Below are 16,494 nucleotides of genomic sequence, written 5' to 3'. Positions count from 1 at the left end.
CGATTACCTTGGCCAAACCTAACAGGTTTTTCTTTCCCTCCAGGTGTTTATTTTACTTGATCAGAACTTCAGGGGCGTATCCACAGCGCTTGAGTGACAAGTTCCTCATTCTCCCATTGCACCTGTTTGAGTGGGACAAATCAGACTTTTATGTTTAATTTTCTATCATGGAGTTTGCTGATTCTGACATAACTGTGATCAATTACACTTACTCCTTAGGTGTGCAGGGCCTTTAACTTACTCTGTCATTACTCTTGTATTTACAAAGATTACATCAGATCAATACAATTAAATTATATCAAAATTAAAGCAACAAACAAACAATCAGAGCATAGTTTATTTAAAAAATATTCCCAAAAAATAATTCCAACAATGCCTCATTTAAGAATTTCTCAAAAATGATCTAACTCAGGATTAAGACATTCATCTTCACAGTGACTGAAAATCTGCAAATGCATCAATAATCAGAAATGTACAATCCTGTGGAAACTCCAGTAAATCAAAAGGCCATCAGAAAACAAGTGGATCTGACATTTTCACAAATTCAGTGAAAGAATCAACTTAATATAAAAATCAGATATTATCTAATGTAAAAGCTCCCACTTTACTTTAGCAAAGTGGGGAAGTTGCTCTTGATCATACTGTGAATCTATCTTTAAGTTTTACGTGTCATAATTACGTAAATAGTGCAATGCTGTAAAAACTTGAAATATTATTGCCACTCTCCTGAGAATCAATTACATGACTATTTTGTTCAAAGTCACGTCACACTGAATTAAAAGTACCATTTCCCTTTGTCAAAACTTCATAAAGCACAGCTGGCAGTACTTATATTCATCATGCTACTTGTAGATACAGTGTGACAACAATTATGGAGTCCAGTTGACTTTTATAGGCTTGAATGCCCAAGTGTCAGGATGCCCCATGTGCATCAGGTCTTTGTAAGGGGAAGTGCTCCACTGAAATGGAGGCACCTGGTCCCACGTTGGCCCGCTCACTGCTACCATACCATAGTCACGGTACATCCCGTAGGAGGTCATCTGCAAAATTGAAAGGAATAACACAATAGATCAGACTTCGTAAACATCTCTTACGCGTGCAAGAGATTCAGAGGCATGATGAGTCAAATGTTTTGAGCAAAGTGACAGTTAAAACCTTCATGTCTGTTCCTCCATGTGATCTCTGCCTCAGGGCGCCAAACGGATATGTTCCATTAGCCGGGTTCAGGTCTGAACGGGCTGAGATAGCATTCTCTCCGTTGGCAGGTGGATCACAGCCATCGCACTTTGACAGCGGATCTTCTTTAAAGTTGTTGTACCTGAAGAGAGAAATGTGCATCTCATGAAATTATATTTAGTTGAAAAGAACTCGCTGGAAGGCAGGTTTATGTTGGTGGACTCTGTTTCTAAACTAATGTTAGCTGCTGTTGCTCTCTGTTAGCATAGCAGAGAGAGGCACTGAGGTGAAGCACTACAGAACCTGCATAAAGTCCCATCATCGTTTTTGAGATAATCTGACCTGAGTCATTCACAAAGACATTCACATCATGCTACAAAACATAAAATACAACAATAGGTTTTTATTTTTTATTTTTTTTGTATTTTTACCATCACTCCACCACCAAACCTGTCTGAGACCTTACCTCATGAGGCGGACCATCGAGTCTATATCTGTGACAGCTGTCTGGTTTCTCCTGAAAATCTGAGCCCGAGGATTCTGGTCCAGAGAGAACCACGAGCCGTACTTCTCAACCAGCTCATTGCAGCCACTGGCATTGAATATGTCCACATAATACCTACATATGAACACATGTGAACAAAAGACAATTTCATATATAAACATGATTACAGTTAATCTATAAAAAATGATTACAAAGTGAATACTTACGGTATGTTAAAACTCGCCCAGTACCCTTTCTCCAGCAGTTCCTGAGTTTTATCGGTGAAAATAATGAGTCCCCTGCAGCATTAAAAGAGTTAAAGCTTAGTTTCAAGTGACAGGTTTATGAGTCATAAATAGAAATAATGGAATAATCTTGTTTTTTGATTAAAGACTGTATGGAAAGTCTTACGGAATCTGCTCCAGCACAACAAAGAGCTCCTCCTTAATGTCGGTCTTCCCCGGAGTGAAGTGGTTATAGTTCACAATCATCCACTGGTTGTTGTACCTACAAAGCACACACAGTGTAAGCATAACCATAAAATTAGTGATGTTTACTGATTTATAATTTCTTTATTTACTATATATCCATGTAACTGATTTCAGCTGAATCAGCATTACACAACAAACACTCTGATGACCCCGTTAGAGCTGAATGCTACTCATGTGACTCTTGATAATGAAGGGTATTGTCTTTGTTCCTTTACTCCACTAATCAATCCACATGACAGTCTAAGGTCATAAAAAATCTAATCTAATCATGTCTTCAATGAGAATTTTGAACACAGGACAAAATGCAGCAGACAACACAACCTGGAGCCAGTTTCTTCCCTGTGTGTAAAACTCACGTTCCACTGTTGTACTTGCTGAAGATCTTGGCCCAGTCGGCGCCAGTAGAAGCCAATCGATTGGCCACAATGTTCCTCAACCATTCCATGACGGATCCTGTTGGCTGAACAAACTTCCAGCGAGCCGGGTTACTGTTGCCGATGGTGGTTTCCAATGTCACCTGGAGACACAAGGTACATTAACAACAGAAACTCCATCTAGCATTACTCAATTTGTAACCTAAAGTGAACTAACAGCAAATTATGAATCAATTCGATCATGAATTCAAAGAGCTTCTCACCAAGCCACTACTCAGGATATAAAAGTCGTCTCCAGAGAAGATCGATCCAGGATAAGACGAGAAGGCCTGAGTTCCTCCAGGAATAAAAACATTGTCTGAAAGAAGAATATCAAAAAACAAAAGAGCTTAATGATTTTAACTTGCATCACAGACAGCAACAACATTGTCAGTCTGTTCACTGGAGCTTTAAACTCAGAAACAAATAATGTTTTTATGAGAAATCTTCAATGTTTTGGGCAACATACTTGGCATTTTGCTTGGAGTTAATGTGAATACCAAACACAGTCTGGTGTCTGCTTGGTAAATATGAAGCCAGGAGTCATTTAGCTTATCTAAGCATAAAGACTTGAAGCGGGGTAAAACAGCTTGCCTTGGTTAGGACCATTTCCTTAAGATTGGTGTCCTCCTGCTGTCCTTTCAGCTACAGCATGAGTTCAACAGACAATCAGCTGAGGCTGCAAGGAAGTCGATATTCTGCTACCACCGGACAGAGCCAGACTGGCTGTTTCCTCCTTTCCGTTCTTTATGCCAAGCTAAAGCTAAGCTAAGCTAATAAACTACTGGCTTTAGATTTATATTTCATGCAGAAACAGGAGTGATATTGATCTCCTCATTTTACGCTCATCAAATAAGCATATTTCACAAAAATGTTGAACTAATCCTTTAATGTAAACATTGAGGGACTCTAGAACCTGATCAATGATGTACAGGACACATAATTGCATCGGTAAACTACCTAAAGGAGAAGCTTTAAAGGCAAAGGTGTATTTCTTCATTATGCGCAGCATGGCCTGGTAGGTGTTCCAGGTGTCATGTGACACCAGCAGTTCCTTATTGTTTGGCAGCAGCTTAATGAGTGCAGAACACGAGCCGGATCCAAGAGGTCGAGTTTGGCTGGATTTGTTCAGAGCCGATTCCAAGTCCTCCAGATCTCCGCCCAGTTGGAAGATTCTGGACAAAGTGGAAGATGTCAGCTGGATAATTTCATGTCTCCAGGAACAGGAAGAAACTAGAACATCTTTGATTAATAAACAAAAAAACGGCCACTTACAGAAAACCAAATGGGTTGAAGGAGAATGACCCAAGAGGAAATGACAGCTCATCATTGTAGCTGTCCTCCAGTCCTTTCAGCTGCAGCAGTGCCAGACGCACCTGACAAGCAGAACCAGAGAATAAAACATCTTATTTCTGGCTTTCAAACATTTTTTAGATAAATGCAAGAGGATTTATTGACCCTACAAATGCTCATTAAGTACCTGGTACCAGTAGGGTGAAGTCGGCTGCTTCTCTATTTGCTCCTGAACCCATTGCATATTGGTTGCAATGAAAGCCTTAAGGCGCTGACAGTAATCGGATTCAGACGTGAAGGGCCCACAGTAACCCATCAAAGTGTTCATCCAGTGCTTATAGATAAGCTAAAACAAACATACATGAACATATATATAAGTTTTTAGATTAAATTCACTGTAAAGTAAGTGATGCAACATTAAAAAGGCTGTGTAGAGTGAAGCAGACCTGAGATGTGACTGCAGCCTCCACTGCACCAGCAGCATAGGCCTGGATACTGTCATTGTACTGACTGCTGGTGGTGACCTCCAAGAACGACCAGCTGAAGAGCAAATGACAACAATTAAATATCTGAGTGCAGGTTTTAACAAAGATATCATGGTGCACAGATAGGAAATTATGTTTAATTACATTGTTCTATCATTTGACTCTCATTAAGTGTTCTTAATCTGTTTGTTGGCATTAATGAATTAATGTATCGTAAAATCATATATGCATGTTTATACATGTATGTGTAAATTTATGTGGATAGATATAGTTTTTTTTTGTTGTTTTCAGCTTTTGTTATTTTTTGTATAACTGGGTGTAAAAGATATACGAGAAAAAGTGAGAAAAATGCAAACATATGTAAATCAAATGGATATATTGCAGCTATACTGAAATATATTTTAGAATATATATCTATATATCTATCCATATCCACAGTATCAAAAAGCTGACCACTTCTTTCACATGTTTCACTTCTGATAAATGTTTCTATGATATTTGAAGAAGTCCAAGAGAAAAGTAGAGAAGTGGAATCGCTGTTTTGATGACTTGTGATCAGAAAAACAAATGACTAGACACTCTGCTTGGACGTGGAAGTTAAACACTTGTGACTTCTGTGTGTTGTACTGTCTTCATTTTAGTTCAAGTGGAGTTTTATTTTTTATTCTACTTGTTACAGTGGTGCACACATTTTTTGATTGAAAAAAGATTGCTTCCTCAGTTTTTGTTTTTCCTTTATTTTGTAATGTAGCACTTTTACGCATGTAAAGATCTGCAAAGCGAGAAAGACGAAGTCGAGTCACAGGGAGGTGGTGTGTCTTATTTGTCCCATTTAGTAATACAGCTTTGCATTGGTTTGGAGTCACTGGGTCACATGACATGGAAGCTACTGAAAAGAAATGCTTAATTTAGATAAAAGAATTGATATAAGATATAAGAGGCAGTGAAATCCAATAAAAACGGATATGTCTCATGTGGCCTGTATAATGACACAATTCGGCATTGGTTTGTACTCACTGTGTCACATGACATGGAAGTTATTGAAAAGAAATGCTGAATTTACATCATAAATATTGTTATAAAACTAGAAGAAGCCGCCAAATCCAATAAAAACAGGTGCGTTTTAGGTGGCCTGCGTACTAACACAGTTCGGCTTTGGTTCGGAGTCACTGGGTCACATGACATAGAAACTGTGGAAGAAAACAAAACATGGAGAAATGTATTGATGCGCAGAGCAGCTCGAAGTTCTGGGAGGAAGCTAACCGTCCTCCTGCTGCCAACACCGGGGGGAACTGAGTAAGAGCCGCCGCTGGGTGTCTCCGCGGTGGATGAAGCTCTGACTTTACACATTAATGTCGTTTTTCACATTAACTAGGTTGTGGAGCTGGTGGAGCTACACAAGGGCGGACAAGAGAAAAAGGTTGTGAATGTTTTGACCTACAAAGCCACAACAAGCGGCAGTGAACTCACCCCGATGTTTTAATGTCATCAGTGAAGTTCGCCCACGCCACAAAATCTTCTCTGTATCCCTCCACGACAGACAGCTGTCCGCTCGCTTTGTCGATGACAGCGGTTCGTATTTCCCCTCGAACAGGCTCACATATTAAACACAACCCGGCTAAAACCGCTATCACGTTTACAACCGCCGAGAACCTCCCAGACGTCTTGTTTACCCCGGACGCCATGTTTGAATGAGCCAGTCACATGATGACGCGGGTGAGTGGTCACCTGACAGGGGCGGTACTTTCAAAATAAAAGACCACGTTGGCAGTTTTTTCTTGTTTTTTTGTGGTTTTCAGTTACAAAAACAAACTTTAAAATCATGAAATATCACTTTATATAAAAAAAACTGACATTAGTCCAATCATCTTGCTTTTGAGACATTATTCTATACAAAAGATGCAAAAACATCCAGAGGTTTTTTTTAAAACTCCAGTGAACTTTGTCAAGATTGTAGATTCATTAGAATTAGTTCCTTGTGCACAAGCCAGGCAGGCCCTCATTGTTCACAGTTCTATTTATAATGAAAAACAGCTGAGTCAATGCTTTCGATGACGACTGCAGCGTTCAGGGAACGTTCAGGGCAGCGTTCAGGGAACTTCAGCACCCCCGTCGGTTTCCATCGTCTCCATAATTCCCTCCAAGACTTCTGCCTTTCGCTGCTTCTTGGCGGCCACTGACACAGAGAATAAGTGACATGAAATTAAGGCATAAAAATAAAGAATAAATGCCACAGTTTTTCACAAATCCTTTCTGCAAAGGAAATCTGACCTACCATGAAAATGTTCTGCTGTTTTCCGTCTTAGTGTCTCCACTGTGTCCTCAGCATCAGCCCACTCCAGCACGAGGCGTCTCCCATACAAATGGGTGCTGTGGCACAGTGCAGCAAATGCTTTCTAAGGAGACAACAGAGGCAAAGGCACTTAGGGGACAGTAAGTCTACCTAATGAAAAAATGTCTGAAAAGCTCATGTAACACACTAACCTTTGCGTCCTGTTTGGTGAGGAAGTCAACAAAGCCAAAGCCTCTGTGATTCCCTGTGCCAGCTGCTTTCTTTGGAAGACGGACAGTCTTCAGCTCTCCAAATGTACTGAAAGGGCAGAAGGAATAAATCTTAGTATTATTAAAATTACCTCACTACAAACTTTTTCTTCGCAAAAACAATTGTGAGTGACTGACGCTTACCAGAAGAGTTCCCGAATTTCCCTGACACTGGCTTGGAAGGGGACGTTGCGCACAAGGATTTTGGATCCTGTCTGTTTCTTCTCAGCTTGCTTCTTTTTGCGTGACACCTCAGTCGTCCTGCAAACAGGGAGAAAGGACTAAATGAGTATTGCCTGTTTCCTCCAGTAGAGCTTGCAGTTTTCTGTCCTGGTAAACTACTTAACGCTTGATGTTTTGTATGCCTGTAGTACCTTAATAAAGATGACAGTCATTCACAGTCATGAATCTAATTAATCCACCCCCCATTTCTTCTCTTCACCACACTCAAAGTTCATTAAACCCCTTGCCGGTGCGCACTTTACCTCGTGGCTCTCTCGGAAACCTTCAGCTCTAGCTGGTGATCATCCACAGTACAGTGCTGGTGGAGGGTTGAGACATAAAACACACATCAGCCACAAACCAGAGAGAAAAGCAAGGAGACTGTCACAGAGGAAACATGGACATACCTGTAGCTGCCTCAGGGCTTTCTGTGCTGCTTCTGCTGTCTGATACTGGACAAAACCGTAACCCATGGACAACATCTTGCCTGGAATCAAACCGACATCATAATAGGGGTTATTAAGGAAGGATACACTGCTTGTGAATGTGAAATATCCTCATTTTAATATTACGTACCTGTTTTATCTCTCTTCTTGGAGATGGAGCATGACTTGACCTTCCCACATTTGGAGAATGTCTGCAACAAATGAAAAAAACAACATTATGTTTTAAAACATACAGTATTAAAACATGAGTGAGGGTTGTATTTATAAAGTGACCCACCTCCTGAAGTTTCTCCTCCGTTGTGTCGAAGTTAAGATTCTTAATGAAAAGCGTCGAACCAGGAGCAGATTCCTCCTCCTCCTCCTCCTCCTCTTCTTCCTCTTCCTCTTCTTCCTTCTTCTCCTCCTTTACTGGCATCTCCTTTTCTAATACTTGGTTAGACAGAACCAAAATATATTCTAGTTATTCAAATGATCCCTTTGAAGATTAAAATTTAAGTTTATGTATCTGAGTGATTTTACCTGGTTCTGGTTTGGCTGCTACAAACACCCCGACAGGTGCCCACTCCAAATACAGCGGGACATGTTGAAACTAGAGTGTTTAGAAACAAGTAGAAGTGTTAAAGTTACTCTCCTTAAATATATCCTGCATGTTGGTAAAAAAAAAAAGCTTTACACACCTTGCTGTAGGCCAGCCGAGTGAAGGCTCGTTTCGCCTCGGTCGGCTCAAGGAACTCAATGATTGCAGTGAGTCCCGAGGGCGGCAGCAGCACTCGGCCCAAAGAACCGTGAGGTGAGAAGAGCTCCTCCAACTCTGACGCCGTCACTCCAGCCGGAAGGTTCTTCACCAGGATGACAGATGTACTTCTCGGTGCTGCCGCCTGTACACCAGGGGGAAAGCGTAAGGCAAGGTAACTGGATAACAGGCACGGTAATTTATTAATAGACAATTGAGTTAAATGGGAGTTTATGTTAAACATACCTGACTAAAGGAATCCAGACTGACATTGTTGTCCAGTAAAAACTGTCGAGTCTCCTGAACGATCTGTGTCTCTCCCAGAGCCATCCTCACAGCAACACTGCCCTTTGACTCCTGCAGAGGAGGGCAAGAAATACAAAGAAACCTTAACCGGGCACCACTCATAACAATTCACTTTGTTGTAGCTACAGCAGACTGAAAAAAATCTGATTAAATAAATGCTGTGTTGGCTGAGAAAAGGTGCCAAAAAGGGCAAAATCTGTGTCTTATTTTGCCTGTTAACCTTTCAAACAATGCAACGAAAAAGAAAATATTGCCACCTTGATGACGTCTCAGAGCAGTATAACCATACCTCTTGTTTCACACACTGCCCTCCAGAGTTTAGCATCTGATAACCTTCAAACTCACAGGCCTGTTACTCAAACTGAACTTCTGCTGAAGTGTATATCATCGTCTCATGGGTACCTGAGGCATTTGCATTTCACTTGCATCGTTAGGCTATTTCCAGTCCGAACACCCACTAACAACAAACTAATGCTGGAGTTGATGACTAGTTAAGGGGGCACTGTACTGTACTAGAACCGGATGCAGGGCTACTCACATGGTCCAGGACTTGGCTTTTTGTGGTGTTGTATTTTTCAGCGATGGCGTCTGCCACTGCACTCGTGCCCACAAATAGAGTGTTCCAGTTGTGGGAGCTAAAAGGAAACATTTAATTAAAATAAGGGATAAGCACTAAAACAAAATAATTCATTTATTTGTTTATCCTTTCATGTAAATGTGAAGAAGTAATTTTTTATACCTGGAACTTGAAGCTTTACTTTTAGCATCTTTTTGCCGTTTGTAAGACGAAGAACCAGGACCACCAGCATCTGTGTCCACCTTTTCCTTCTTTACCGTGGAGGGAAGCAGGTGAAGCATCCTTCCCTAAAAGCACAACATAATTAATGTTTCTAATCTAATTTGAAAAACAAGGGTTATGACGGAATAAGGAAGCCATTACAGGTTTAAGGTACCTGAAATACGTGTCCATCCAGCTGAGCCAGAGCCGTCACAGCATTCTCTGGTATCATAAAGGTTATGAAAGCGAATCCTTTAGGTTTCTTGGTAAGGTTGTCAATAGGGAAGAGAACCTCAGATAAAGGACCTGCAAAGATTGTCATATTATTAGAAAGTCAGACAAGCTGGCAGTTATTTCTTGCAGGTGCATGTTTCTTTTCCTCACCATGCTTTTCGAACAGCTCCTTGATCTCTTCCTCGGTGCAGGTGTAAGGCAGATTTCTGACGAAGAGTCGACCCGACTCTGAAACATCTTCCTCCTCCTCGTCCTCCTTCAGCTTCCTGGTGAAGTTTCTGTCAATTTCTTTGGCCTTTCTGTCTCTCTTACTCTGACCGCCAGAGGGATCCACACGGAAGACCTCAATATAACGCCCACCTGAAAAAACACATGCAGAGGGGAAGTCATGATGTGCCAGAGGACCCGACCACACAGCAGGGGTCACAATAGGCTCAAGGATTTTGATTTTTCTTACCTATGTAGTCTTTATTCCTCTTCATGGCCTTTTCTACCTGTTCTTCAGTGTGCAGATCCACATATACATAACCTGAAACACACACAAAAGACACCTGTGATGATACATGGACAACAAACACCTGGTAATAAAAAACTATCTTTATCTGGACACAGATGAGGAGAAACAAATGTTAATGCAAGGTGTAATACCGTCATATTTGGATCTGCCTGACCACATCTGGAGGGAGTCTGGCTTTCCTTGAGTAGACTCACACAGTACACACAGGCAACTATCCACCCACCAGGTATACAGTTCAATACATTATGCTTTTAACAACATACCTGTTCTATTCCCGCTTTCATTCTTTCCGATCCTGATCGCTGCCGGCTTCAATGGGGTCATGAACTCTCGAATTTGTTGCTGTTAATGTCACACACAGAAAACATGTTGGTGTCAGTGGTTTTTTTTTGTTTTTTTTAAGTGGCTTCAGTCGATTTTCTTCACTTAAAACTTGTTAACTCACCTCTTTAACATTGAACGGGACTCCTCTCAGCTTCACAGTGAACTCTGTAACCGGCTCCATCTGCATCAAACACACGACGGTGTAAATCATTTCAGGCTGAAAACAAAATAATGAAATAATGTTTAATGTGCTTTGATCAGTCACCTCTTGCTTGGCAGTTTTCTTTGCTTTACTCTGCTTCTTCTCTTCAGACGAAGCTGATGTTTTGGCTTTGGAGGCGTTTTCTCTGTCACCGCTCTCATAGGCGCTGTCTGTGTGCTGTACCGGACCCTGATCCTCGTCTTCATCATCAGCCCCTTCGCCATCCTCCTCCTCCTCCTCCTCCTCCAGGGTGTCATCTGTCTGTGCTACCTTTGAGCGCAGATACTCCATATCTGACAAGCCAGACTTCAGTGCTTCTTTAGTGGCACCTGAGAGCGACAAATTGCCACAGATTATCTATTTTAAATGTTTTATTTTACCATGCAGGTACAGTGTATTACTACAATAACACGTATATTCATATAAGCTATTCATTTCACTACATATACGTAGGATCTTGGTGAGGTATATTTGGTGAATTAAGTTTAATTTTATGTTATAACCATCAACGGCGTCGCAATTCAAGGCTGCAACCTCCAAACAACGTAGCAGTGGGAAGATTAATGACACTATATTCATGCATAAGTTTAAGAAATGTGTGATAGATAACTGACAAATAATGTGCCTGGTTTGTGCTAAAAGTTTAGATAAACACACAACTGTAACTAACATACTCTATGAAGGGACTTCCATTACCAACCGTCATCTCCATCATGTTCTTCTTCCTCGTCCTCTTCTTCTGACTGGTCTGAATCAAAGTTGAGGTAATCATCTGAGGCAGGTTTCTTCTTGACTTGGGTCTTGGTCCGTCCACCATCAGAATCGGTTGTTTGCTGCATGGTGTCGTTTGCCCAGGTTGGAGCCTGGCTGCGATTCTGATGGACTGACAGAAACTCCTTGAAGGCCTGGTCCTCTTCCAGCTGACACACAGAGCAAATGACAGACAGAGAGTAATTATTACACCGTGCAAAGCTGATGCAGTGAACTCAGTGATTAACTTCACAAGTATGAGAAAACAATGTAAGCTGCACTTCATTAAAACAAACTATTACAAGTTTATATAGAATGCAGCAGATAATGTTTATTAGAATAAAACAATTTAGTGAATTCAATTTAGAGTCGAGCATCATTAACAGCGATTTCTTTACATGTTGCTGTCGAGTTTTGGTACAGTTTGCAAAACATTACCGTATATCAATCCCTCAGTTTGACCTTTATTTTCTATACATCGTGCTTTGATCAGATTATGACTGGTAACAAAAAACTATTGAGATCGTTCCATCTCATACAGATTTTACAAGGTTTTACACACATCATACAAATTTACTCACATTTCCAAGCGAGCTGTTGGTTTCCTTTTTCTGTTTCTTTTTCTGAGGGAAGAAATAAAAAGACATATGCAACATTTTTGAGAAGTGACAGTGACAGAACTAAACTACACTGTTTTAATAAAAAATCCTGGATATTCTAAATTAAATACACACACTTACACAATCACAATTAGTTCCTGAGTAAAAGTGCTTGGTTTACATCCCAGTCCTGTCAGTTCGTGTGTGTGCAGGTACCTTTTTGCTGTCAGTGTCTGCAGGAGTGGAGGGTTTGTCCGGGCCTGAGTTCTGGGTGTGTTTGCTCCAGGCTTTGGCCTTAGTGGGGTCTCCAAACGCCTTACACATCTCCACCTGCGACAAATGACAACCACGTTTTCAAACATGGAAAGAAAAACAAACCCTGCAGACAAAACGCGTGGAGTCATGACAGGAGCCGTACCGTCACTCTGGACGTGTCCACGAAGCTCTTGTTGAAGTGTTTCAGGGCTCTGTTGGCGTCTTCCTCGGCTTTAAAACCCACAAAGCCGAACTTTCGGAACTTGCCGTCCTTGGTGAACTTCAGAGAGCAGTCTGTCACAATGCCGAAGTCAGCGAACATGGACCTGAACCTCTCCTCCTTCATCTGCACACAACACACACACGGTTACATTTTCGGGCGGACTGAAACAAAATGCAGCCGGTACCGGCTGCTGACATCCGGACGGGTTACTCACCCCGTTAGGGAGGTTCTTAACGATGAGCCTCGACATTGTTGTAATTGGTGTAACTTCACTAATACAGCACAAGTTCGGTTTCTGTACATATATGTCAACAAACGAGCGTGGATGTTCCTCTAGGTCGCCATGTTTAGTGGGAGGAGTCTACTTCTTCTTCTTCGTGGCTCTTTATGGCGGTAGACAAACAACATTTTGGTGCATTAGCGCCACCAGCTGGTGAGGAGAGTGGAGCAGGAGTCTGATTTCTACTAATTCTGATAATGAAAGTAAAATAGATAGATAGATAGATAAAATAAAGTTATATTCTCTCTATCAAATATCTCTCCTGAGATACTGTAACAAGGCTTGATAACATTTCTCGCTTGAACTTCCTTATAAAATGTCTCTTAAATTGAAACTCAACTTTATTTCTTTAAAGAGGTCATATGATGCTAATTTTCAGGTGTGTATTTTTATCTGGGGTCCCTTAAAGAATAAGTTTATACACTTTAATTTTCAAAAAACACATTATTTTTCTGATATTGTTAATTGCTGAAGCATTCCCTTACACACTCTGTCTTGAACACTCTGTTTTAGTTACAGAGTGAGAGGTATCACTTCTTTTCAATCTTTTGGTGAGAGACACTCATGCATGTTACTCAACGGGCAGGATGTAGCCAATCAGAGGCAGAGAAGGTCGGGTCTTACCAAGTGAGGTAGTGTGATTTAAAATAATGCCACTACAGCAGTAGCAACTGTGTGCCTGCTGTTTGACTGGAGTGTATATATTTTATAATAAATGTATAAAAATATATATTTATATAACATCTGTCGCATTGTTCTGGGGGAAGGGCGTTCCTGATCCCAGACTGTTTCCAAAACTCTTTGATATATAAGCACATTTATCTTAGTCACATTATTCAAGTACAAAAATTATCTACTTATTTGTTTTTATAATAAATAAATGTGCTTGACCATAATTCCTTACATGAAAATAACCAGTAAGCATTGACATTACAACACACCATGTACCTTATCTTTGGTTCAACCAAAAGTACTGGCACATCTCTGGTAAAAGTGAACACTGGACAAGACAATATAACACAGAATAGAGAACTTTATTTTGAGATTTGTGACAGTCTCTATATTTTAGCCCACTGAAAAGGCACCGACCCGATATCCAAATTAAAGTAGTGACATAGTCCATCCCTGTGCTGCTTGGCCTGGGTAGTTGTGTTTGTTCCGTGTGGTAGGGAGGCCTGCTGCAGATCAGGGTCTTGTCTCCATTTTCCTGGGATAGTGTCATGATCGGGTCCTTCCTGGTCAACAATTCCTGCCATGTACAGGTCACAGTTCTCTGTCTGCAGGAAGTTGTGAAGAGCACAGCAAGCCAAAACAATGTTCTCCACCTTGGCAGTGCCCTGAATACTAATGGTGGATAGAAGGACCCGAAAACGGTTGGCTAGGACGCCAAAGGCATTTTCTACCACCTGCTGAGCTCGCGCCAGCCTGAAGTTGTAGATACGTTGCTCCTCAGTCAGCTTGCGGTTCGAATAAGGCTTCATGAGGTACTCCTTCAGGGGAAATGCCTTGTCTGCCACAATGCAATAGGGGGCCAGCAGGTCAGAAGCAGGAAGCGGTGCAGGGGAGGGGATGTTGGATATCCTTTTCTCCAGGGCGTCCTGCAGTGAGCATCCAGCAAACACTCCACTTTCTGAAACGCGCCCATTGCAACCAACATCTATATACAGGAACCTGTGGCTGCTGTCGACCAGAGCCATCAGTACTATGGAGGATGGATGCTTGCTCTTGTTGACTGATGATCCACTTCCTGGCGTTGGACGGATGTTGACATGTTTCCCATCCAGAGCACCGAGGCAGTTTGGGAAGTTCCACCGAGCCTGGAATCCCTCAGCTACCTGCTGCCAGGCTTCCACTGTATCTGGGCACTGAAAACGAAACAAACACAGAATAAATAATGTGAATTAATTAAACCTGAAGGTATATTCATAAAGAAAACACATGAATCATACATACCTTCAGATATTTCTCCTTTAAAACCTGGTAGATTGCTGCACAGGTTTCGGGAATGAATTGTCTAATTGTTGACATTCCCATTCGGAAGTGGTGGGAAAGGCTCCTGAAGCTTCCCCCTGGACACATTAACAAGAACATCAGTTTAATTTATCTTTGGAAAAAAACCCCAACAACAATTATCATCATAATAATTCGCTACATGTTGACTGATACTGGCTGCATTGTTGTTATTCATCCTGGAGCCCATCATGCCACGTTCCCTCGTCAAGCCCACCAGTCTCCATTTGAAAAAACAGTAATTTTAACTCAATCTACTCAAACTTCAAAAATTGCTTTCCTAATTAGTCAGTGGGCATTCAGCGTGGGAATATGTGGTCTTGGTTTATAATACCGCGGTTGTCATTGCTCAAAAGCACTACAAACAAAGTGTCGGTGCCCACCTGTTGCCAAGTACCACAGTGTCACCGTCAGACGCTCCTCCACCGAGATGCAGTCCCGGTAGTTTGTGTTCTGTCTCCGGATGAGCGGACTGATGAGCTCCTTCAGCGAGTGGAACTGGACAGGAAAGAGCCGAGCAAAGTCTTTAAAATCGGAGGTTTCACTGAACTCCGGCTCTCGACACGGGGTCGGTAAAACCTCCTCCTGAGCCTGCCGCTGTAGTATCCACGATTGCACCCATTTTGTGCGGTTTCTCCTTATTCGTTTTCGCCTCCGCCTCTGCCTTTCTTCTTTTTCCACCAGCAGAAGACCGAGGGCGGACAACGCCAGGGCCATTCTCATCTTATGAGACATGTTCTCGAGTGGAGGTGGCAGTGTTACGAAGACGTCCAGCAGCTGGGAGAGGTGAAAAATCTGTACAAACGCTGGTGCTTTACTACGAGTTTGTGTATCCGCGGTTTGGGTACTTCCGGTTCCACATTGTTTGTCTCTCGCGCAGGCGCAGTACGAACGAAGTAGTTTGCCGTCGGCTGCAGTCTGTATGGTGTGTTCAAGTGCAGCCCGACGGGAGACAATTCTTCTTCTTCTTCTTCTTCTTCTTCTTCTTCTTCTTCTTCTTCTTCTTCTTCTTCTTCTTCTTCTTCTTCTTCTTCTTCTTGTTTTTTGGTAGTTGGCACCCAGCTTATGAGACATTCTTCATCTTCCTCTCTTCTAATAATAACAGCAACATCCACAACTATTACTATTATTAGCAGTATTGTATATTGTTTTCAATCCAGCAGATGGTGCTAATATATAGTTTATAATATAGCAATATTTTTCTGTGGTATTTTTAGTTCACATTTAAGTCTACACACAGCTAACGGGATCATCTGAGATCAACTAACAAGATCAGCAGGTTAAAATGGGTTCTGTATTATTGTTTTGCTTATTTTAACATCCTGCCTTGTGAATGCTCTACAACAGGGGTACACACATGCAATAATACTGTAATATTCAAAACAAAATGTCCTTTTCATTCAAAACAACAACAAAAACACAAACTAAAATAAAATGTCATTTCCATTTTGACATAAATTAAAATACACAGTTGAATATTTCCTCTTTTTGTTTGCCTTCAAACATTGTGTCCAGCACTTCAGTCATGCATTATTTTATTATTTCTTACCCAAAATCAACCTCTGAATTTTAAGGAAATGTCTCTTCAAAATTCCTATGCTTCATCTCATAATGCCGTTTCAAGTTGGAAATCTTCATCACAGCTATTGTCTCCTGGCATATTGAGCACATTGATCTTGTGCTGGTTAGACGGAGAATGAATGCAAATTTCAGTCCATTCTTCTTTAAACTG

At 41.3% G+C, this 16,494-nt stretch overlaps 3 protein-coding genes across 3 annotated transcripts; all 3 read right to left on the bottom strand.

Moving 5' to 3' along the window:
- Positions 1-319: 319 nt before the first annotated feature.
- Positions 320-6,063, bottom strand: plbd2 (phospholipase B domain containing 2). The gene is made up of 12 exons (XM_037098809.1): positions 5,813-6,063; positions 4,304-4,397; positions 4,045-4,203; positions 3,840-3,940; positions 3,525-3,739; positions 2,789-2,883; positions 2,508-2,668; positions 2,072-2,167; positions 1,888-1,959; positions 1,643-1,795; positions 1,156-1,318; positions 320-1,040 (listed from the first exon to the last, which is right to left on the bottom strand). The coding sequence occupies exons 1-12, from the start codon at positions 6,025-6,027 to the stop codon at positions 870-872; spliced, it is 1,695 nt and encodes a 564-aa protein (XP_036954704.1). The 5' UTR covers positions 6,028-6,063; the 3' UTR covers positions 320-869.
- A 60-nt stretch (positions 6,064-6,123) lies between these two features.
- On the bottom strand, positions 6,124-12,844 carry rbm19 (RNA binding motif protein 19). Its single transcript, XM_037098807.1, has 24 exons — positions 12,687-12,844; positions 12,413-12,595; positions 12,211-12,324; positions 11,977-12,018; positions 11,346-11,565; positions 10,709-10,974; positions 10,565-10,624; positions 10,383-10,461; positions 10,060-10,131; positions 9,753-9,962; positions 9,544-9,674; positions 9,330-9,454; positions 9,129-9,225; positions 8,531-8,641; positions 8,229-8,429; positions 8,071-8,140; positions 7,829-7,980; positions 7,682-7,742; positions 7,513-7,592; positions 7,369-7,424; positions 7,028-7,144; positions 6,827-6,932; positions 6,618-6,738; positions 6,124-6,518 (listed from the first exon to the last, which is right to left on the bottom strand). The coding sequence occupies exons 1-24, from the start codon at positions 12,720-12,722 to the stop codon at positions 6,433-6,435; spliced, it is 2,796 nt and encodes a 931-aa protein (XP_036954702.1). The 5' UTR covers positions 12,723-12,844; the 3' UTR covers positions 6,124-6,432.
- A 923-nt stretch (positions 12,845-13,767) lies between these two features.
- On the bottom strand, positions 13,768-15,646 carry LOC119019506 (protein ALP1-like). Its single transcript, XM_037098181.1, has 3 exons — positions 15,146-15,646; positions 14,706-14,821; positions 13,768-14,617 (listed from the first exon to the last, which is right to left on the bottom strand). Exons 1-3 carry the CDS (start codon positions 15,495-15,497, stop codon positions 13,811-13,813), a joined length of 1,275 nt encoding a protein of 424 aa, XP_036954076.1. The 5' UTR covers positions 15,498-15,646; the 3' UTR covers positions 13,768-13,810.
- Positions 15,647-16,494: the final 848 nt, after the last annotated feature.

Source organism: Acanthopagrus latus, chromosome 5 (genome assembly GCF_904848185.1).
Source record: "Acanthopagrus latus isolate v.2019 chromosome 5, fAcaLat1.1, whole genome shotgun sequence".
Taxonomy (NCBI): Eukaryota; Metazoa; Chordata; class Actinopteri; order Spariformes; family Sparidae; genus Acanthopagrus; species Acanthopagrus latus.
This window is presented reverse-complemented; position numbering and strand designations above follow the sequence as displayed.

Bases quoted from the DNA above. Each gene is read 5' to 3' on its own strand.
- plbd2 (XM_037098809.1), bottom strand. From the start codon at position 6,027: ATGGCGTCCGGGGTAAACAAGACGTCTGGGAGGTTCTCGGCGGTTGTA. The intron at 4,398-5,812 runs GTGAGTTCACTG...TTTGCTCTTCAG, and splicing joins GATGACATTAAAACATCGGG to CTGGTCGTTCTTGGAGGTCA. The intron at 2,669-2,788 runs GTGAGAAGCTCT...TTGTGTCTCCAG, and splicing joins ATATCCTGAGTAGTGGCTTG to GTGACATTGGAAACCACCAT.
- rbm19 (XM_037098807.1), bottom strand. From the start codon at position 12,722: ATGTCGAGGCTCATCGTTAAGAACCTCCCTAACGGG. The intron at 7,425-7,512 runs GTATGTCCATGT...ACCCTCCACCAG, and splicing joins AAGCCCTGAGGCAGCTACAG to CACTGTACTGTGGATGATCA. The intron at 6,519-6,617 runs GTAGGTCAGATT...TCTCTGTGTCAG, and splicing joins AACAGCAGAACATTTTCATG to TGGCCGCCAAGAAGCAGCGA.
- LOC119019506 (XM_037098181.1), bottom strand. From the start codon at position 15,497: ATGTCTCATAAGATGAGAATGGCCCTGGCGTTGTCCGCCCTCGGTCTT. The intron at 14,822-15,145 runs GTGGGCACCGAC...TAATGTGTCCAG, and splicing joins ACTGTGGTACTTGGCAACAG to GGGGAAGCTTCAGGAGCCTT. The intron at 14,618-14,705 runs GTATGTATGATT...TTTCGTTTTCAG, and splicing joins TAAAGGAGAAATATCTGAAG to TGCCCAGATACAGTGGAAGC.